A 22,318-nucleotide genomic window follows, 5' to 3' on the forward strand; every position below is an offset into this window, starting at 1 on the left:
CCTCCTCCCTGAGAGGGAGACACGGGAACCAGACACCCTGCGCCCACAGGTGCCGAGCTTGGCGAGGCTGAGGCAGGAGGAGGCCGCGCCCATGGGGTCTCAGCAACCACCACTAGCCGCCCTGTACCTGCTGGGGGTGCTGGGTGAGTACCCCGCCTGGGGCATGTACCGGGTACTGGGACTCAGGGGTGCAAGGGAGAAGATGCCAGTTGTTGTTCTGGTCTGACTCAGGCCCACATGGCACCTCTCTGGACCATCAGGGAGGGCTGAGGCCGCGCTGCTGGTCCCCCCCACCCCATCCCTTCACCGCACGTCCCCCATTCTGCTTCGCTCCCGCACCCTTCCAGGTGGGACCCGTGCCCCCATCAGACTCTCAGCCCAGAAATCAAGTCGTCCAGCGCCCGTCTGGCCCCAGCGTCCTCTGCAGCTGGACCGCCACCCCTCCCCCAACCTTGAGTGCCCACCTTTTACCTGGATGCACCAGGGACGGGGACTCACGGCCTCCTGGGCAGTTCTGATGATGCTCCGAGCACAGTGGGCCCAGGCAGGGTGGGGGCCGCCTCTGAGAACACAGCTGGGCGCGTGTCAGACATGCACCCTTAGGTGCCAGTCTCCCTCGCTCTGTCCCAGGGGAGCCCCAGCCAGGCCCACCAGCCAGGGCGTGAGCACGCACTTGGGTCCGCTCTCGGGCCACCGTGAAAGCCCCCCGGGGCCTCTGAGGAGCTGAGGGGTGGGTGAGTCTGGGGCCTCCTGTTTGCTGGGAGGGAGTGGATGGAAGCTGGTAGTCTCCCCATTTATGAAAAGCAGGGGGTAAACTGGACGAGGTCTGCCCCCCTTCTCAAGGGTTTGGGGGTTACCGTGGGGCGAGAGAGATGCTTGCCTACGGGACGGGTGGGAACTGGAGGGGCCTGCGGTTTCCCAGTTTGGAGGGAGAGGACGCGGGGACCATGGCCTGCCTGAGCAGGGAGCCTCAGGCCCTCCCAGACAGGCCGGGGCGTAGCGTTTGAGTATATGTGTGTGAGTAGGTACGAATGTGTGTGTGTGTGTCTTCACGGGCCAGACATGGTCTCCAAATGTAGGTTTACCTCCCCCCGCACACGGACGGTGGCCCATGTGCACACACACAGGCTCACATGGCACTTTTTAACATGAAACTGCAAGAGATCCATCCCTTCTGTCCCCAGGGCAGATGTCCCCAGGGAGGTGGGACCCTCCTGAGGAGCTGCTGGGGCTTCCTTGGCCCTGAGGATTCCTAGGATGGACCCCGAGGTCCCTCAGCTGTCCCTGACCTGTGGCCTCTGACCCGACTGGAGCAGGGAGGCTGGCCGGGCTCCCAGCTGGGGCTGGGGGAGGGACCCTGCTCCATGGGTCTCCCATCCGAATGCCATCAAAGGGGCCAGGTCCTGGCAGGATCGGGCAGCTCCCTGAGCCCAGTGGAGCCCAGTGGAGCCCAGAGCCAGGGAGACTTAGAGGCAGCCCCATCACAGGGAGTATGGGAACCATCTGGAACCCCAGGAGCTCATGGTTCCCGGTGTGTGTTTGTGTGAACTGGTGGGTAATAAACATTCCCATCGTTTGGTGGGTCACAGCTTACAAAAGACGCGTAAAGCCGTTTTCTTCTGTAAGCTTCACAACAGCCTATGAGGTAGGCGGGCCCATTGCCCCCATTTTACAGTCAGGAAAACTGAGTTCCGGAAAAGCCGAGAGGCAAGCCTGGGGCACGGCGCTAGTGAGCAGCAGAGCCGACCCCGGCCCAGCACTCCTGCTGTCACGGAGGCTCCCTGTCCCCGAAGAGCACAGACACCCCAAAGCCACTCCCACAAGTAGGAAAATGGCGGCAAAACACAACTGCCACCTGCGGATATGAGCACCAAGGGCAGGGGACCCCAAGGGCCAGAGCTAGGGCTGGGGGCAAACAGCACACATACCCTTTGAGCCATTCCAGGAGGAGACGCCCCACCACCAGACCCCTGGGGGTGCTGCGTCTCCTGGCTGGCCTTCAAGGTTGTGCCAGCAACTTGGGGACCTTTGGGGCATGAAGATGCCCGCGGTACACCTGGGGTGACAGTGACAGCCGCTCCCTCCTGTCGTTGTCCTTAACCCCAAACTGCCTGGGGCTCACCTAGAAGGGGGAGAAGGGCGGAGGCAGCCCTGATGGTCCGGCCCAGCCACCAGCACTGAAGCATGGCAAGGTCATGGGCTCTGCCGTTTGAATTCTGGTCCGCCACTTGCCAGCTGGGCGGCCTCGGACCACTCTGTCAGCTTCAGTTTCCTCCTCTGCAAAATGGGAATAATAAAAGAGCAGGGGTCCCATAGAGACTTATCAGGATTAAACAAATCAATGAACGTAGGACTTTTGGTAGGAAGGTCGGTTAGAGGGTAGTAGGTGCTCAGCAAACACTGATAGTCGTAGTAATCGTGACCATCATCATCATCAGGGTCGAGTCAGCAGGAAACAAGGTGACGGAGGACCTGGGGAAGCAGAGTCTTGCCAGAAGCTAGCCTGGCCATCGATCTTTCTGTTCCCCAGTCCCTTTGCACAGACTATTCACGCCTTCGTTTCTCCATCTACGAATATTCATGGAGCATCCAGCATGTGTCCAGCTCTGTGTAAACGCACTAGGGACAGCCAGCCCTGGACAAGGGCACCCAAACACTCCCGAGTTCCTAGAGCTCGTGCTAAGTACAACGAAGGAAACAACAACAGCTGAGACTCAGTGGCCAAGCAGATGCAGGAAAGAGCCAGCCGGGCAGAGAAAAGAGGGAAGTGTCCCCAGGGGTTGGCGAGGGCACAGGCAATGGTCAGGACAGGCCCAAGAGGGGCTGGGCATCCATGGGAGAGGAGGGGAGAGGGGCTCTAGCTGCGAGCAGGCTGCCCGGCCCGCGGTTCCACGATGTGGAGGCTGAGGGTCTTGCTGGTTCTGGGAGCAAAGAAAACCGCCAGCTTTTCCCAGGGAATAGAGGGACCTGGGGGCTCAGGGGCTGTCCCTGGCCCTTCCGGTCACTCTGTCCAGCACCAACACCTCAGCAGGGTTTTCCCCACAGAGACCGAGGAGGGACCTCAACTCCACCTGATAAAATTGATGGGTCACCTACTCCGTGTGTGCGCACGCATTGTGGGTGCATGTATGAACCGTGCGAGCGTGCTGTGTGCGTCCTTGTGTGCATATGGGTTGTGTGCACGCGCGCGTGTGTGAAGGCCTGTGGGACTTTGGAGTAACGCGGACTGGAGTTTGATTTCTATCGGGCCACTCACAGATGACAAGAACACGAGAATCTTAGCCTCCTCATCTCAAAATTGGGGGTGACGACCGTGCCCACCTTAAGGGACAATGCAATTGTTAAAGGTGGCTCATCCATTCATTTAGACAGCAAGGCTTTATTGAGCACCTACTATATGCCGGCCACTATTCTAAGTGCTGTGGACACAACTGAACAATCGAGATCCCTCCCCTGGTGGATCCAAGATAGTAGTCGGGGTGTGATGGGAAGACCAGTGATGGCCCGGGTGCTGGGAGGTCATGCGTGGGGTGGGGCTGGGGGATTGAGAGTGCTGCGGGGTCAGGGGGGGGTGTTGTGCTTACCCAGGGAGGGGGCAGTGCATCTCACAAGGAGATAATATTTGGGCAAATGCTTGTAGGAAGTGAGTGTTCACACTGGGTGGGACTGGTGAGGACGATCCAGGCAGACGGGCCTGTGGGCACCCAGCCGGGTGGGGGAGGGGCCGTGCAGGCAGAGTAGAAGGGGAAGTGGGATAAGTGCCCTCGAAAGGAACAGTCCCCCTCACCTTCCCAGGTCCACACACCTTATCCCGAGCCTCAGGCCAGATCTTTTGGGAACTCAGAATTTTCCAGATTGCAGGTCATACCGTGTATGTGCTGGGCGCTCGTTGCACGCCAACAAGGTGTCGGGCAACACCCATGTCCCCATTCAGTGAAACACGAATTCGCACTAAGAGAGACCCATGAAGGCTGCAAATGCCTTCCCGCCAAATGCACCAGAAAAAGACTTCTGGTTTGGGGTTTTGAGGGATGATGAGAGATGATGGCCCTGAATCGCTTCCTCCCTAGCTACCACCACCACCATCATCATCACATCCGGTTCCCACAGGGACACTGAGACTCCCTTTTCCCTTGGGGTACAGCTGGGACAGGTGCGGTGGGACAGGGTAGGGAATTGGTGGTGGTTGGCAGAGGCTAAAAGGGTCCTGCACCACCACAGACTCCCATGGAGGTATCTAGAGTGAGCCCTTCCCTCACTGGCCTCAGTTTCCCCTATCTGTACGCCAGAGGTAAGCAGGCTCCCTGTTCTCCCGGTGGCAGATTCCCATAGGGCCTTATCACGCGAAGATGATGGTATTTCTTGTCCTGACCCCACCATCTGCAAGCTGTGTGCCCTTGGGCAAGTCGCTCGACCTCTCTGAACCTCAGTTTCCCGATCTGAAAAATGAGAACGAGCATGGGCCCGTCCTCACGGGGCTGTGGGTACAAAAAAACTTCGGGATGTGCAAAGCTCTGAACAAAACGGAGGGCTTGTCGCTGTCACCTTGGAGACGCACGTGTGGCATGAAATTCAGGCAAATTCAGTCGGACAGAGCAGGCCACCAGCGAGAGAGCGATCACAGTGTAGACCGTGCCCGTTGTCCTGCCGGCGATCGGCCGGCATCCGCCGGGTGGGACGGCGCAGGCCCCTTGCACGGGATTAGAGGCCCGAATCTGCTGTCTCTTCTGCGGGAAGAGTCCCTCAGGCTTCTTCTCCACGTTCTGCACATAAAAAGACTCCTGATCAAAAACCAACCACTTCGTCTGGTGCTCGAAGGAGAAACGGAATCGGGGGCCTCTGTGATCTCTGTTTCCCTGAAGCCTTGATACAGACTCGGGTTAGACACGGCTCCGCTGATTAGCGTCATTTCAGAAAAGGGGGGCTTCTGACCTTCCACGTGAGCTTCTCATCAGAGGACAAAAGGAAGAAAAATCCAGAACGCCCCAGAAGGCAGCCCGACGTGTGGTGTTTGCTGTAAATCAGTGAGACGTGTGTGGACTATTCGAGGGAATCGTTGTTTATGGCAAAATGGAGCCTCGGACCTCCAGGCCCCACGAAGCCCGTCCGCTGGCTGATCCGGGAAACCGGGTGGTGACGGCCCCCTTCAGTGAGGCTGTCGAGAGGAGGTGGGGTCTGCCATGAAGAAAGCTCGCCCTGGGGTCTGCTCGAGGTCAGAGCTCCATCGGCGTTCGCTGTCACTGTGACTGTCCGTGGTGTCCCAGCCCCTCCCTGGGACCCTGCCGCCATGCCTCCACTGCTTTGCCAGCGTATGGTGGCTGCAAAGACAAATGTGCGTGGGTCCCCGCCGGGCCTGTGAGTGAGCCCGGGGCTGGCCAGCCTGGGCCCAGTCCCAGCTCTGCTGAGTACTGCCAAGTGGAACCGCTAACACGGGCCCACGAACGTGCATCTGCGATTCCAACCCCCCCCCCAAAAAAACGTTTGTAGATTTCTGGAAAACGCCCTTGGGGCAAATCCTGACCTGAACAAATGGGGGGCTATTTATAATCTCGCGCGTCCCACCTAGTGTGAAAATTCATGTGCTTCGCTGCAGAGCCCATCATGTGTTTGAAGCGGGGGCCCTCCAGACACGGGGTGACAGTAGGGTGCCTCGCTCTGCAAATGCGGAGATGAAGAGAGGGGCCAGGAGAGCGAAAACGCGGCCTGTCTCTCTCTCTCTCTCTGTCTCGGGCTTTCTCAGCCTTGCGCTCTGCCTGGGCTCGGCCACTCCAAGCCCGAAATAGTGGGGCTCCGGAGGGAAGGCTGACAGGGGAGGGAAGGGGCCTCTGGAAGATTCTCATTCCTGGCCCCAGCTGCTCGGCCGTAGTTGTGGATGGCGGATTAGGAAATGACACCACGCGTCCATGCCTCGCGTCCCTCATGGTCTCCCGGGGCTCCAGGCTTCAGTTTGCAGATTCTGCAGCCATAGAGCCTTGGGCCTCAGGCTGCAGGCGGGGGGCCGGCTAAGCCGCAGCCCCAGAAGGTCTCAGAGAGAACCTGAGCGCAGTCTGCAGGGTCCCAGGGAAGGAGGTTGTTGGTCGGACCCTGTGAGAAGCAGCTAAAAGAATGAAAAAAAATGTCATGGACAATGATAAACCTGAACCTGTCTCTGGACACACAGAATCTCAGCGTCCGCTTCTGCCTGGCCCCCTGCCAGCCACTGATACACCAGGAACTAAAGATTATAGATCAGAGAGGTGTGAACCGAGAGGAAGGTGAAGGATCATGGAGTCTAACTTCCTCATTTTACAGCGAGGAAGCCAAGTCCAGAGAGGCTGGCCAAGGTCACAGAGCAAGTTCGTGGACAAGCCTCCCCATGGCACGTTTCACTAACTGAACGGAATTTCAAGTCCATTCCCTCTCATCAGGTTTGCACATCCCGAAGCATGCAGGATGTTGGTGAAACACGGGGCAGGCTGTCACAGCCTTCCCTCTGAAGGGAGGGGAGGCAGCGTGACCCAGCAGTCAAGAGCACAGAGTCTCTGACAGATGGCCTGGCTTGGAGAACCGGCCCCAACGGTCATCAGCGGCTTGGCAAGTTGGCCAATCTTTCTCCATTTCTTCACGCATAAGATGGGGATCAAAACGATAATGCCTACTGCATAGAGCTATGGTGAAAATGCCTACTGCATAGAGCTATGGTGAAGTTTGAGAGAATTAATGTGTACAGATGCCCGGATGAGGGACGAGCCAGGAAATGCTGCCCTACTGAGAACATCAGGCACCCAGAGAGAGACAAAGCCCTGGGCTACCTAGAAACCCTTCCTCCACAGAGCATTTAGGGACTTTACTTGGTTCTCTAGTTTGTTCAGTCTTGCCCAAGAATGTTCTCTAAGCAGGACCTGGGCCATTCTGTGTGAGATCTGCAAGAATGGTCTGGTCCACCCCCTGCCCGCAGAGGATTCAATGTCTGAGGGTTCCAGCGCCTCGGGGTCAGGGCCTCGGGCACGTTCATCTCCGCATCCCCAAACGCGGCACTTTGGAGACACAACTAGGTGACAGAGAGCATGGGTTCGGAAGGCAAACTCACAGTTTGAATCCAGTCGTTGGCAGTGTCTGCCTGGACAGAGCATTTTCCCCTCTCCCAGTATCTACACCATGATTGGATTCAACTCACATCATGGAGCCGTATGGGAGATTAATAATGATGTCCGTAAGGAACCGCCCTGAGTGCTGAGTACACAGTAGGTGCTCAATAATTGCTCGCTTCTATTAATAATGAATGTTGACTGTGGTGACCTTGGGAATATGACGGTGTCCAGGGGGAGAGAGAAGTGGTGAGTCCCCTTTTCTCTGGCTCTCCAAGCATCCCAGACAGGCAGCCATTCTTCCCCGGGAGGCCCGCCGTCCTCCCCAGGCCTGACCAGCTCCGCCAGCAGTGACACCAGCCCTGAGCATCACGGTGCCATGACGGCTTTATCACAAGGGGTCTTGGTTGCGGGGAGATGGCTGGCTGGCTGGGGCATGTCTTCCCTTAAAATGCTACCACCGCCTCCAGAACACTCAGGCAAAAACAGGCTTTTTTAAACACACCTATGTTTCTTTTTCATCTTGACTTATTTTTGAGAAAGAGAGAAAGGATCTGTGGAGAGAGGAGGACAGAGGATCTCAAGCAGGCTCTGCACTGACAAAGCAGTGAGCCCAGACACGGGGCTCAAACTCACAACTGTGAGATCGCGACCTGAGCCTAAGTCAAGAGTCAGACGGTTAACTGACTGAGCCACCCAGGCGCCCAAAACACATTTTTAACACCCGAGAGTAATTTCCCCAAAGCAACTTAAACGGAACTATTTGCTCTGTAAAGTAGTGACCCTCGTTCCCAGTCGAGAAAGCAAGTCCGGGAGTCAGGCAGATGGAAATCAAAGCACCTACTTCATGCCTGACAAACCTGAGTGGCAAACCCGGGGGGTGGGCTCTGAGGCCACACGAGCGTGCCCCCCGCCCCGTCCCTTGCCGGCCCAAATCAAACCTCCACGGCAGCCACAGATGAACTGGCCACAGGCTGCTCCGTGAGCTTCCCACTCTGCAGTCAGAAGGGGCTGGGAGAAGGCCCGACGTCCCAACTGGCCCACGTTACCGTCGAACGTGCCTGGGCAGGAGCCACGCCAGAGGGGAGGCCAGATCCCTAAGACCCGTGTTCGCTGGGACAGTGGCCCTGACCCCTTTGTGCCTTACATTGAGCCAGCCCCAACCTCTCTGAGCTTCGACTTCCTCCTCTAGGAGCTGGGAGCTGTTAAAAATAAATCACTGCCATTCCTATCCCGCCATGGGGAGACGAAGAAGTAACAAATGTTGCCCGGGTTGCCCATTCTGGGTCATTTCTCTGGTTCTCTACAACCAGGAAGTTCAAGCTTTTTTTTTTTTTTAATTATTTTTTAACGGCTTTATTTACTTTTGAGAGAGAGAGAGAGAAAGAGCAAGTGCGCGAACGAGCACCAACAGGGGAGGGGCAGAGAGAGAGGGAGAGAGTCCCAAGCAGGCTCCACACTGTCAGCGCAGAGCCCGATGCGGGGCCTGAACCCACGAACTGTGAGACCACGACCTGAGCCGAAACTGAGTCGGACGCTTAGCCGACTGAGCCGCCCAGGCGCCCCCTGAATTTCGAACTTTTTTTTTTTAGATTGAAAGCAACGCCCGCGACAGTTTTACGTTGCAGCCGAATGCACTAAGAAGTGATCCCTATCTTCACAGCCGTTCTCTGTTCTAGTTCATTTCAGTTTGCCAAGATTTGATGGTTGCTATTAGTAAATAATTTTTAAGAGATTAATGGTTGTAAGCCTGCACGTCGCTACAAGGGGATAGCCCGCGGAAACGTTGGGAGGCAATGGAAATATTACCTTGACCAGGAGGGTGATCAGACGGATCTATGTATGTGTTAACATTTATAGATCTGTGCGCTAAAGGCAAATCAATGTTACTGACGTTCGTTTTAAAAGAAAAGTTTAAAAACAGGAAAAAAAATTGACCGTTGCAACCCACGAAATTGGTTTTACGACCCTCCTAGGGGTTCTGACGTGTAGTATGAAACTCCCTGCCTCTGGACCCCATATTGGGGGGCGCAGAAGAGGCCACTGCTCAGGCTGTGTGCTCAGGGTGTAAGGGGGGGGTGGGTTGGCAGGAAGGAGGTTCCACTTCCTGATCTTCCTCTCTCCTTTCTGCAGTCACTTCCTGCCTGGGAGGGCCCAACTTGGAGAACTCAGGTAAGGAAGGGCCATACAGAGGCCTGGAGCAGGGGGTGACGGGGGGTGGGGCGGGACTGTGATTCCATCAGGCTGTAGGGGGACCTGCCAGGGTGAACCCCACCCCACAGAGGGAGCGAGCCCCAACACACACACACACACACACACACACTTAGATGCCCATGTGCGGACGGATGCCCTCGATGGCCGTAAGGCACCATACAAAATGCCAGTCCTCATGATAATTATCATTATAACCCACTCACCATACAGAGAAAACATACTGGCCCATAAATGCACCCTGCGGAGTCCTGTTTCCTTCTCAGTCCTGCCGGATCTCCCTGGTCAAATGTATTTGCAGCCGAGGCCGCACAGAAAGGCGGCACAAGATTGTAAAGTAGATCGAATGCCCTGCCTTCGAGGTTGGACTTTAAGAGGCTAGTGTATCCCAAACAAGGTTCCATGGAACATGTTGGATAAAAGGTAGGCAACATCATGTCACTCACTGGAGACTGAACCAGTGTGCCGGCTAGGAAAGCCCCTGAGAAGTCCTGCAGGGAAGAAACCTGTTAAATGTTTTTGTTTTTGTTTTTTAACTCAGCAGTTCTCAGATTCACTTCACCCCAGACCTCACGTTTTCACATCTCCTAAGATAACATCATGCTGAATGTATTTTGGGATAAACGTGGCTAGAGTCTCACGAAGCCATGTGCAACCAGAAGGGGCCGCAGGGGCCTTGGCGGGCCTACAGAGGCATCCTAGCTGTGAGTTCTGGCAAGTGGCTTGTCCTCTATAAGCCCCAATTTCCCCACCTATAAAATGGGGAGAAAAATCTGTTCCCTGGTGGGGATTCAGTTAGTCTGCTCGCTGGAGGGAAAGCTTCAGAATATCTTGCCAATGTCAGGTGTTGGAACAAGTCCCCTTCGTCTCTAACTAGTCTAGTGACCTTGGCAAGCCCTAGCGAGCCCCGTGCTTCTGCTCCCCAAGCCTAGAAGAAAAAGGCAGCCTGACCATAAGTTTCCAACCAGGGAAAATCTCTACCTCCCAATCACTTGGAAAAATCTTTTTACATTAAAAAAAAAAAAAAAAAAAAAAAAAAAAAGTCTTGAATAGGGTAATACAGTTGCCTGGCTTAAAACTTTAAAAATATAAAAAGACCTACAGTGAAGAATCTCATTTCCATTTCTGTTTCCCATCTGCCCAGTCCTTCCCTCACCCTAACACCCCAGGTGACGGCCACATGGATTCCTTTCTTGTCTCCCTTTTCAGAATCTACGCAGAAGCAAATATATACCCTTATTCTCCCTCTCACGGAGCTTTATAAAATCACACCCTCCGTGTTCCTACCTATCATCCAACGATTCCACTCCTAGGTATTCACCCAAGAGAAACGGAACACGTGCCCCTACAGACAGACATCCGTTCAGGAATGTTCCGTGCGGCTTTGTTCACCGCAACCAAATGGCAGCTCGATGCACAGACAGTGGCCTGGCCACGCAGTGAGACACTATTCCACAATAGAAAGGAAGGTGAGACATGTCAGGATGCAGAGAAACCGCAAACACGGAGAGAAAGAAGCCAGACAAAAAACACAGAACGGCAAAAGCAAAAACACACGGTAACGAGTCCACTTACATAACGTCTCAGAAGAGGCAAAACTCCTCTTTCGCGACAGAAAGCAGATCGGTGGTCGCCTGAGGCGGGATTCAGGGCAACTGACTGCCCAAGGGACACCAGGGAACTTTCCGGGTGACGGAGACGGGCTGCAACTCGAGCGTGGTGGTGCTTACACGTGGCTGTACCTCTGTCAAATTCCATTGAGCAAGTGCCCTTAAAATGAGTGCGTTTCACTGTGTATAAGTCGTGTTCACAAAATTGATTTAAAAGTTAGAAAAATCCAAACGGGTGCCAGGCCCTATTTCTATGGAAACAGAATTTGCAGGAGTGGGGCGATCCCGCTGGAGAACGGGGGCTGAGAACCTGCCATTCCGAGCTCCCGTCGGCTCCGAGGTCTCGAGCCCCTTCCTCTGGGGTCCGGTTTCGGGGGACCGCCCCAGTGTGTGGGAAGTCCCCGCAGAGCTCCCAGGATCGAGGCAGGCAGCCGGGGGCAGGGGGTTGGTCAGAAGACAGCCTGGCTGGGCATGGGAACCCGGTGGAGTGAAGGCCGTGAGGGGTCCCCCACGGAGGGCCCTTCCCATCCTGACCCACCCGCATACACCTCTTTGACCCCCAGGGTTCCAGGTGAGACTGACAAGCTCCAACTCGCACTGCCAGGGCCAGCTGGAGGTCTCCTTCAAGAACGGACCGTGGCACACGGTGTCTAGCCGGAGCTGGGGGAAGAACCCGAACCACTGGGAGGACCCCAAGCAGGCCTCGAATCTCTGCCGCCTGCTGTCCTGCGGGAAGGCCGTGGCCTTTGCCCACTTCCCTGACTTCAACAGTCCCAAGAACCAGATCACCTGCCACGGACTCGTGGGGTCCTTCTCCAACTGCAGCTTCAGCAACGCAAACCAGAGGGACCCTCTGGGCCTGATCTGCCTGGGTGGGTAACTAGCCGGCCACACAGTGTGCTCGGCCTGCGTACCAGCCCCGAGGAGGCTGCCCCGGGGCCTGGGATCTGGGGCCTGAGCAGGCAGGTGGAAGGGAGCTCCTGGTTGACAACAACCTCCCCCGCCAAAGAAACACACACCATTGGGGAACTGGAGGGGGAGGGCTTGGGGGAGGGAGCACCTGTCTGGTGGGAGGGAAGAGGCCCAAAAGCGGATTCTGCCAATTGCTAACATTAAGGTCTCCTCTTAACCTTCATTGTACCCACCGCGAAATGGGCTGGTGCTGCCCGCCCCACAGGAGGCCTAGAGACAACGTGTGGGGCAAGTGGGCTTCACGGGGCCAGTGGCACTTAAATCCTGACTTCCAGGTCTTTCTCAAAACTGCCAGGGGCTCCCAGCGCTCCCCCCTGATCCCACATTCTCTCCCTGAAACCTCCAGTCCTCCCTCCCCAGGGCTCTTGTCCCTCCTTCACCAGAGTGTGTTTTATTGCAGAGCCGCCCAGGACAGCACCTCCTCCCACGACCCCCCCACCCACAACCACTCCGCAGCCCACAGGTAAGAGGATTCCAAGGTCCCTGGGGGCAGGGTGCTGTATTTAGCCAATGAAAACACAGGATGCCCAGTTGCCTTTGAGTTTCAGACAAACGTGGAAAGGCTTCGTGTTTGTCCCGTGCAATATGGGGCCTCACCACCTCCCACGGCTGTCGGCCAGTCTTCCATTTGTCCCTGTGTTAGAGCCAAAGGGCCGGGAGCAAGGAAGCCCCCACTGCCAGCCCCGCCGAGCTCAGGCCTGCTGCCCTCTGTCTCCCCCCGCAGCCCCTCCCAGGCTGCAGCTGGTGGCAGGGCCCGGGGGCCTGCGGTGTGCCGGCGTCGTGGAGTTCTACTGGGGCAGCCGGGGTGGTGCCATCAGCTACGAGGCGCAGGACAAGACCCAGGACCTGGAGAACCGTATCTGTGAGGCCCTCCAGTGCGGCTCCTTCCTGAAGCATCTGCCAGAGGAGGACGCCGCCAGGGCCCAAGACCCAGAGGAGAGCAGGCCCTTGCCAATTCGATGGAAGATCCAGAACACGAGCTGTGCCTCCCTGGAGCAGTGCTTCAGTAAAGTCCAGCCCCGTGAGGGCGGCCAAGCTCTGGCCATCGTCTGTTCTGGTGAGTGAGGCCCGGTGAGGACCGGACGGGGCGCCCCCAGACGGTCAGTCAACGCCTGTGTCTGGAAACCCCTGCATGTAGCACAGGGCACTGGGCACTATGAACGGGAGGGAAACAGAGGCCCGGGTGGGGAGGCTGCAACTCAACACCCAGCGCCTGGGGAGTCCCTGCAAAGTGACATCGAACAAGCCCAATGCATTGCTGGCATGGCGGCCGCTCAGGAAGGTGGGGTCAGCAGGACTTCCAGGACGAAGCCAGGTCTCCCTGTAGGTTTGGAAGGAGGAGAGGAGCATGGGTTTGGGGGGAGCAGAGCACAGAGGGCGTTTTAGGTGGGAGCTGTGACTTGTGCCAAGGACCAGAGCAGACGGGGCGCTTGGAGGGGAAGCAGCCTTGCCGGAGGGGAGTTTGTAAATCCCAGAGACCGAAGAGGGTGGAGCGGTGGTGACAAGCGGGAGGTCCCCGAGGCGCAGCAGGCAGAGAGAGACCAGAGCAGGTCCTCCGAGAGCTTCCTGCGGAGGCTCCTGCACAGAGGGCAACCAGAAGCCTGGGTATCCGACGTGGCTGAGGGGAGGAGGCCAAAGAGGGAGGCCTAGGGGACCCCAAAACCAGGACCGCAGGTCAGATTGAGAATAATCCTAGCACGCCTTGGGAGGCGGTGGGTTCCCATCCCCGGAGGGTTCTAGTGGAGTCCAGACTGTAAGAAGTCATACCTCCCCGGGACTCACATGGGGCCAGGGACGCTCCCAGGACATTCGTTCATTTTCACAACAACCCACGGAAGTGGCTGCTATTATGCCCACGTTACAGATGAGGAAGCTGAGGCTCAGAGAAGTTAAATGTCTTGCCCAGCATCCCAGAGCACTAGCTGGGATTTCTACTCCAGCGGTGTCACTCCAGGCCCCCACCTGTCTCAGCCTTGGCTGCCTAAAGTGTGGTCCTGGACTGACCCGGATCTGCATTTCAGCAGGGTCCTGGGCGGGGCGGGAGGTGCATGCACGAATCTAGGAAGCTTTGCCCCGGACCACTGGGCTATCCCATTAGCAGACCTGCTCCCACCCCCACTCCTCCCCTCCCCATCCGCCAACCTCCCCACCCCCAGCCCAGGTGGATACTTACGGTGAATGAGTGAAAACACTGCCCCTCCAGGTAGAAGCAGCCCCCTCCACGCCCCCCACCCCCACCCCAGGCCCAGGGTTTCCTGGCCTGATGAGGGAAAAAAAACGTTCTGGCTCTCGGCCCCACCCACCCCTGCCCTCCAGCAGGCTACAGCCTGCAAAACAGACCCAGAGGCCTTGCCTTTGAATGGCTTTTCTAAATAGAACACTTACTAGGGCCTTGAAGACGGATGTTGCTATGGAAACTGGCCAAGCCGGTGAGATCACAAGTCACTCTACCCTGAGCCTCCGCTCAGGGGGGGCCTCAGCTGAGGACCCCAGCCGTGGACCCCAGGCCCCACCCTGACAAGCAGAAATGGATTCGGTGTCTCTCTCTCTGAAAGGACCAGGCCCTTTCATGAAAGCCCACCCCTCGAGGCTGGGCAGAGGATTCCTGGGTTCTGTCCCATCCCGGGCCTCAGTTTCTCCTTTCGGGAAAAGCACTCCCACCCGGCCCCCTCCCCCAAGGGGCAGCAGGAAAATGAGAATGGTTCCCAGAGGGAAGTGGACCCAGGAGGAGCCTGTTTCTCGCTGCTCCTCTCTTACCTCCACCTGCTCGGGCGCCGACTCCCTCCCGCGGTTGCCGGGGGCGTCTCCCCTCCGCCAGATTCTCCCCTGAAAGCGCCGGTGCCCGCAGGCCTCCAGATAGCTACCGGCCGCTGCCCAGAGGTGCCAGGGAAAGAGCTTGATGGGGGAAATGCCAGAAGATGCAAGAAGGAGGGAAGGACAGGAAGAAAGGTGCTCCCAGCCGCCCATGAGCTGGGCTCTGCCGGGGCCCCCTCTTGGCCGGCGACCTGGGGCCCCCGTGGCGGGGCGCGTAGGCCAGGGGCCGAGGGAGCTCCCTCCAAACCTCCCACCTGACCTCCATTGCGTCCCCTCTCCAGATTTCCAGCCCAAGGTGCAGAGCCGCCTGGTGGGACGCCGCAGCCTGTGTGAGGGGTCCGTGGAGGTGCGCCAGGGCAAGCAGTGGGAAGTCCTGTGCGACAGCCCCCGGCCCAAGGGCACGGCGCGGTGGGAGGAGGTGTGCCAGGAGCTGCAGTGCGGCAGCGTCGACTCCTACCGGGTGCTGGATGCCATCGAGACCTCCCATGGGCTCTTCTGTCCCCAGGAGAAGCTGTCCCAGTGCTATCAGCTTCAAGAGAAAAAAGCCTACTGTAGGAGGGTGTTTGTCACATGTGAGTTGGCCACAGCCCACGGTGGGTTTTCTCTCTAGAACCTAGTCAGTGAGCATGTTGCTGAAGGACAGGATCCAGGAGCCCCGGAGCCCTAGAAAAGGATGGAGAGGTGGCAAATGGGGGAGAAGGCGCGACTGTGCTCAGCAGTGAACGTGAACGGCACATAGGAGACTGACCACAATGAACTAGGGAATTTTCATCCTATCTTCTACTCTTCCAGGATGGAAGATAGAAAAGCAAGAGAGAAATGGTAATAGAATAATGCGTGAAAGAGAGGGAGGGATGGACGGATGGATGGATGGATGGATGGCAATTAGAATATGATGGCAAGGTGATCCCTTATAAGCAATGGGCAAGGGTAGGAAGTTAAATAGTTGATAACAAGAGTGGCAAATGATAGCTGGATGATGAATTGCTGGATGACAGATGGGGGACAGATGAATGGGTAACGGAGAATTCGAGAAAGTGGGGAGAGGAGGAGGAGGAGATAACTGCCTTCCGGACAAGCTGGTGAATTACTGCAAGGAGCAAGAGGGAAGGGCAGGGGTACAGATGGGGCGGGGGAGCCAACTGGCCAGTAGCTTCTCTCTGAGCCTACAGTTCCGATACCCCGGGCAGGACCGCCCTGACGTCTCTGTCTCCCCCAGGCCATGACCCAAACCCAGCAGGCCCGGGCGCAGGCACCGTGATGAGCATCATCCTGGGCCTTGTGCTCCTGGCCGTGCTGCTGGTCGTGTGCGGCCCTCATGCCTACCGAAAACTGGTGAAGAAATGTAGGTGCGGGCGCCCCAAACGCCCTCCCTTTCAAGCCCCTTTAAGAGGAGCCGGGTGGGCGGGAGGGCACCTCTGCTTCGCCATCCAGCCCCGCCCAGCCCCACCCCTCTCCTGCCCATAGGAACAGAAAGAGAAAGTCAGGAACATGGTAAGAAGTGCCGATTGGCGCACACCGGGGGAGGGCGTGGCCATTCTTCAGACTGGGGCACGCCCCCAGCTTCCGGGGATACGTCCCAGGCCTGGCTCCACCCCCTAGCGGCCACAGGATGCTGATTGTGCCGCTTCCTCTCTGAGCCTCAGTTTGTTCATCCATCTAATGGGCGATTGTCGTGAATATAGGGGGCTGTTATCCTAGCCTTGCAGAACTCTGGAGAAAATTCTTCAGGGACAGGAAGCGAGATTAGAGAGGCTGAAAAGAGAAGGCCTGGAGGGGTACAGTGTTGGCCAGGTCCCCAGCGCCCTCCTAGGTTCTGGTTCTAAAGCCCTGTGGTTGTTTCTCTTGGAGAAGCAGCCCCTAGACCAGCTCCTTCGGCATGAGATTGGTCCAGGTACCGTCCTGAGCAAGTCAGAAAACTGAGACCCTGAAAGACTTCAGGGGGCAAAGTTCAGCAGTCCTGCCTTCAGCTGCACCTGCCTCCCTTCTCCAGTCCCTCACCCCCTACTCCCCCCCATCCTTCCCTCCCATGATCCCTGCCCAGCCCTTGTCCTCACGTGCCTTTCCTGTCGCCCAGTCCGCCAGAAGAAGCAGCGCCAGTGGATTGGCCCGACAGGAATGAACCAGAACAGTAAGTGTCCCCAGAGGCAAAGTCCTCCCTCAGCCCCAGCCAGTGTCCACAGGGGTCACGGCTCACTGCTGACCACAGATGGAGGAGCCAGCAGCTACTTGAGGCCTCTGACCTCCACCGTGCTCACCTAAGGTGGGGCTGTGGTCACCAGGTGTCCTCAGGTGGGACTGTGGTCAACAGGTGTGAACAGGTGGTGCTCCGAAAGGAGGACTCCATGATCACATAGGTTTAGACGTGGAGGAGTTAAGCAAAATTAGAGTTGGTTCTTTATTTCAGGACTTATCAGAACCTTAACGGGCATTTCTGCAAGAAAGGTTGGCCAAGCTAGCTTTATCACGGAACAACTTTAAAAGGCCAGTGTTAAAACATTTTGAAGAGCTAGCCCGTCCTCTACCCTCGTTCTTCATCCTGTCTCCTAGACCGCCCTAACAGATGGAATTATGGCCCCCTCCCATTTTCCATGCCACATTCTTCCTTCCCTTTTGCAAGTCAAGGGTCAGATCCTTCAAGAAGGCTCCGTGTTGTGGAGGGTTTTTGTCCTGTTCTGTTTTGTTTTACAAGACAAAGCCCTCAGTTCCAGGAGAGGAGGGACTGCATCTGCCCCTATCACTTGTGTTCCAATTCCCTGCTTAATACATGTTTGATGAATGACTAACTGACCAGCTGAAGGCCCATCCCGCCAATCAGATTGCTGGTCAACCCCCAGCTGCTCTAAAAGTCTGACCCCTGCAAGCGTGAGCCTGCCCTGGAAGAAAGGAGTAGAGGGATGCATCCCAGGAGTTGTGGGTGCCATGGAAATTCTGGGCCCCTGTGGGGAAGGAGGAAGAGGACAGAGCAGCCAGGCTAATGACACCATCTCCTGCACCTGTTCAGTGTCTTTCCATCGCAACCACACGGCCACCGTCCGGTCCCAGGTTGAGAACCCCACAGTGTCACACGTGGAGAATGAATACAGTCACCCTCCTAGGAACTCCCACATCTCTGCTTGCCCAGGTGAGCAGCGGCCGATGCTTCCGGGGATGAAGGCAGGTGGGAGCACAGGTCACGCGATGGCCCAGAGAAGCGATGCCCCCGGGGACGGGAGGTGGGGGGCGCTCCGATTGCCCTTTGACAGCGGTCACAGCAGGGTACGGAAGGGATACGGCCTTAACAGGCCTGAGCTGTCCCCCCGGAGACCATGAGCCACTCAACTAGAGAGAAGAAGAAGCTGGGGATGCCATTAACCGCGGCACCGCTGTGACCTAACAGGCCTGTTTCTCTGCGGGGCCTTGAGGGCCGGATGGTAAACGAGGCCCCTCGGATTCCTTGGAGGCAGAACAGAGCTATCTGCGGCCTGCAGGAGCCCTGTATCGAATGCTCCCTGACTGGCACTAACAATTAAGCCCCAGGGAGCCTGGAGTTCAGTATCATTAGTGAATGCTGGCTGATTTGATCAAAACAGATCCGGGACTGTCCAGCCACCAGCTCATAGAGCCCCTGTGATCTTCAAACCCCCACGGGCTTCTGGGCTTTCTCTCTTTCTCTCTGTGGCCTGGGGGGATAGAGCCTGCTGCAAATGGCCTCTGTTCTTTCTGCAGCTCTGGAAGGGGCCTTGCATCGTGTTTCCACCCAGCCCGATAACTCCTCCGACAGTGACTACGATTTGCACGGGGCTCAGAGGCTGTGAAAGGTGAGCCCGGCTCCCCGGCCCTCCGTTCCTCCCCTCCTGCCCACCCTGCCCGTCCAGAGCGGGGGACTCGGCACATCTTGACTCCTGTGGAGAGAGAGGATAACGCTAACAATTTAGGGGATGGGCTGATTTGGCAATTATGGCAGAAGGATCGTCGACCTTAACACCTCCTCCTAAAGTCCATCTGAGAAGGCCACCCAAAGGAGCCCCTGTGAACTTCCTGATGGACCTACACCCCTCTGTCCCTGCCATCACATCGGGGGCTTGGGGCCTGTCCCCCCACCTCCCTGAACCATCTCCAGGGTGTGAGGTTTCCTTCCCTTCTCACCCCACAGAACCAGCACCAGGCACAGCACGGCAAGAGCCCGACCTTTTTCCGGAACACTCTGCATTCGCCCCTTGGAAATTATTTCTGCCCCAAACCAGGAAATGGACCGAGGCAAGGGTGCCTTCAGACATGTCCTACGTCCCTGCCGCCGAATGCTGCGGGAGCCTGGCCCAGTGAGGACCCCCCAAACAGCTCGGCTGCGCCTCTGAGTGCGGGGGCCGTGAAAGGCAGAGCCCAGAGACAGACACGCGGGGAGCAGCACCGAGAGGAATCAGTTCTGTCCTCAGACTCTGCCCCCAGTGAGGACAAACAAGGAAGAGCCTCTCTGCCGTGGGGGTGGGGGCTCAGTTCTCCAGTGGATGTTTAATATGTTCTTTGTAAATAACAGCTTTTCTACTTCCTGAGAACTAGGGGGCCTCACATCCTCTGTCCAGGGTCCGGCCCCCGGACCCCTCTGGGGACATCGCTGTGGCTGTTGTGGTCAGAGGACTTCACACCCTAAACGAAGCCACTGTGTGGCCCGCAACTGCCACCTGCCTCGGAGCCCATCGCCACCCTCCCTCTGCGGCCACCCTTCGCCCCCCCTTCGCCCCCCACCCCCGCTCCAAGACGTCTTCTCTAACAGAGAACACTAGATCTCTGGGGCCGCTGGCTGCCAAGCCCGAAGTGCCACCTCACTGCCTGGCACAAAGGGGGCACCTAGGAAATCCCTAGACGATTTGGGGTTTTATTTCCAACAGCAGTTTAAAGTTCAAAGCTGTAGTGGTTTCAGCCAATCACAGTTAACTTCTTTTTTTTTTTTTAATCTTTTATGTATTTATTTTTTAATGTTTATTTTTGAGAGAGAGAGAGAGAGAGAGAGACAGAATCCAAAGCAGGCTCCAGGCTCTGAGCTGTCAGCACAGAGCCTGACGCGGGGCCTGAACCCACAAACTGCTAGGTCATAAACTGAGCCGAAGTCAGATGCTTAACCAACTGAGCCACCCAGACGCCCTAACTTCTTTTTTTAAGTGTATTTATTTGAGAGAGAGAGAGAGAGAGAGAGACAGATCATGCTTGCACACGCACACGTGCACGCATTACCCTGCAGTGAGTGCCTGGGTTTCCTTAGCAAAAGGAAGGAAGGATGAGCGAGAGTGGGGGCATCTCACTGGGAACTTGAAGATCCAGTAAAGGCAGAGGCCACGTGGGGCCCCGCTAAGCCCTTGGGCACCGGTCCCCTAAGAAGGCATCTTGGATCTGGGACCTTCCTCCACGCGATCTGTCACTGTATTCACTGGGTGCAAAAGCTCTTTACGGCCCAAGCTGTAGATGCCAACTCTGAAAAGGCGACAGGAAGTTACTAGAAGGATATGGGGGAGGGGCGCCCACAGAATCAGGGGAGCCAGGGGTACTGGCCTTCCAGAAGAATCTAGTCAGTGCCCTGCCAACACCTTCCACCCAGGCCTCCCGTCCTCCCCTGCCCAGGGCCCAGAGTCCTGTGAGAGCCCAGTGACCAAGCCCAGATCTCTGATCTGCCCCCAAACACGCTGGGGATCCAGAACCAGGGCACGCAGTCACCTTCCTACGCTTGGCAGTGGGGGAGGGGTTCCTCAAAAGGGACCGGAGAGCCTTCTTCGGGAGGGCTGTCGGGCAGCAAGAATTCCTGTCTCTTCAGAGGTCCTTCGAGCTGGACTCGGAACCAAATTGACATGAGCCCGATCAACGGGAGAAAACCAAACGTAATCGGCATCCGTACGGGGCATCCACACAGACATGGAAATCCCAAACGTGGACCACATGAGGTCTCTGTGTCATTCTGAACTCAGGAGAAGGGGTAGGGCTCTGGGACTTCAAGGGAAGGAACGCACTGCACTTCGCGGGGCGATAAAAAGAGCAGATGTTTGGGAATCGGGTGTTTGCCCCGCCGTACAGATGGGTGGCTCAGATAACATTTATCTCTGGCAAGAACACTTATTCTGGAAAGACCTCCAATTTAGATTCTTCCATGTAGTAAAGGGAGGGGCAAAAGCTTCTCTGGAGCCCTCAGAGTCTGATGGCCTTCAGCTCAAAATAGCCCGCGAGCCAAAGTGGCCCGTCTTGGGGCAGCCCGCCCCCAGTCCCGCCAGGGCAGAGGCTGCACCCCCAGTCCCTCCAGGGCGACCAGCACCTTTCGTGATAAAAGCTCTTTACTCTCTAGCTTGGCCACCTTGCACGGCCTCAACACAACCATGGCCTGCTTAAAACCCACCCAACCCCCCCTCCACCCCCCCCACCCACCCCCCCACCAAAGGAGCTGCGCTGAAGTATAAAAATCTTTTTAGAAACCTCGTTTTCCAAGTGGTGGCAGGCTTGGGTGGTGCACTCCAAAAAAAGATCTACCTGTTCGGTTGGACGGTCGAATAGGAACGCTCTCGGCCTCGGAGACGCCCCCAGGGGGGTGTGAGTGTGCAACCCGGCTCAAGCACACCCTCCTCGAGCGGAGTCCGGGAGACTGAGGCCCCAGAGGAAAGCTCACCGTGAGTAACCAGGAACAAGTCTAGCTTTGAGGTTGTCGTGCCTCTAGATCTGGGAGTACAGAACAGGACTAACGTGATGGCCGAGAGGAGGTTTCGAGTGGCCTGGCCCCAGCTAACTCAGCGAAGGGCGCTGCTCACTGAAGCCAGGAATCGCTTTGAGGCTCTAAATTTGACACTCAGGGTGTGTCCTTGGGCAGCTGGCTCTGCGGCCAGGGGAGGCCCACTGCGGTGGGTGGGCGGGGAAGGCGCCTGGTGATTTCACACGGCAGATGCAGGGCGGGGAGAGGCGTGGCGAGCGTCTGTGAGATCTAAGGTGTGGAGGGCCTGCGGGGAAGGCAGGGCCAGGAGCAGCAGGGGCACCCGTGCCCCCGGATGACCAGCTGAAGCATCTCTCCATCAAGCCCTTCCTCAGAAAATGGTGCCGCCACCCTGCCGCGACTCTGGGACCAAGACCAAGCCAGGGACCAGATTGTGCTGCCAGAGTGAGATTTTTGGCCTCTTCCTACAAAGCCAAGTTGTCTTCTAGCCCTCCCTGGTGTCCTGTGTCCCTAGTCCTGGACATCTGCAAGGCAGGGCCAAAGTTCAGGAGGTGGGGGGGGGGGGGGGGCGGGGGAGGCCCTAAAACTTTGAGGCCCAGGGATTCTCAACGTGGGCTTAGATCCCCCGAGCTTTTTTCAGGAGTGTGACTCTGGAAGGCAGCCGGCTTTGGACACCACAAAGGCATCGCACAGTGGAGGAGCCCCTGCAGGCAGTCAGGCAGCCGGGAGCGGGTCCTGCCCCCGCGCCCCCGGGCTAGGCGACCTGGTCCCCGGCCCACCCATCGTGCAGTCTCCCTCCCCTGCTTCAGATCTGGGGCTCCAAGCACTGTTGAAAGGACCCAACGAGCTCATGCAGGTCACTTGGCCCTGCTGAATATCCAATGTTGGCGATCCACAGCATCCCTGCGTGGTGTCCACAGGCAGCCCGTCCTTGTCACTTTGCAGGGAAGGAAAAGCAGAAGGGCTGACTTGAGGGCCCA

The 22,318-nt window shown here is 57.2% G+C and overlaps 1 protein-coding gene across 1 annotated transcript; it reads left to right on the top strand.

Moving 5' to 3' along the window:
• The first annotated feature begins 7 nt into the window (after nucleotides 1-7).
• On the top strand, nucleotides 8-19,534 carry CD5 (CD5 molecule). Its single transcript, XM_042905815.1, has 11 exons — nucleotides 8-143; nucleotides 9,201-9,239; nucleotides 11,452-11,760; nucleotides 12,261-12,323; nucleotides 12,585-12,917; nucleotides 14,956-15,246; nucleotides 15,894-16,019; nucleotides 16,752-16,805; nucleotides 17,679-17,798; nucleotides 18,383-18,474; nucleotides 18,810-19,534. The coding sequence occupies exons 1-10, from the start codon at nucleotides 92-94 to the stop codon at nucleotides 18,469-18,471; spliced, it is 1,476 nt and encodes a 491-aa protein (XP_042761749.1). The 5' UTR covers nucleotides 8-91; the 3' UTR covers nucleotides 18,472-18,474; nucleotides 18,810-19,534.
• Nucleotides 19,535-22,318: the final 2,784 nt, after the last annotated feature.

The sequence above is a fragment of the Panthera leo genome, chromosome D1 (genome assembly GCF_018350215.1).
Source record: "Panthera leo isolate Ple1 chromosome D1, P.leo_Ple1_pat1.1, whole genome shotgun sequence".
Lineage (NCBI taxonomy): Eukaryota > Metazoa > Chordata > Mammalia > Carnivora > Felidae > Panthera > Panthera leo.

Excerpts from the sequence above, each read along its gene's own strand:
- CD5 (XM_042905815.1), top strand. The coding sequence starts at position 92 with ATGGGGTCTCAGCAACCACCACTAGCCGCCCTGTACCTGCTGGGGGTG. Across the intron at positions 144-9,200 it reads GTACCTGCTGGGGGTGCTGG|TCACTTCCTGCCTGGGAGGG; the intron begins GTGAGTACCCCG and ends TCCTTTCTGCAG. Across the intron at positions 16,020-16,751 it reads CCGAAAACTGGTGAAGAAAT|TCCGCCAGAAGAAGCAGCGC; the intron begins GTAGGTGCGGGC and ends CCTGTCGCCCAG.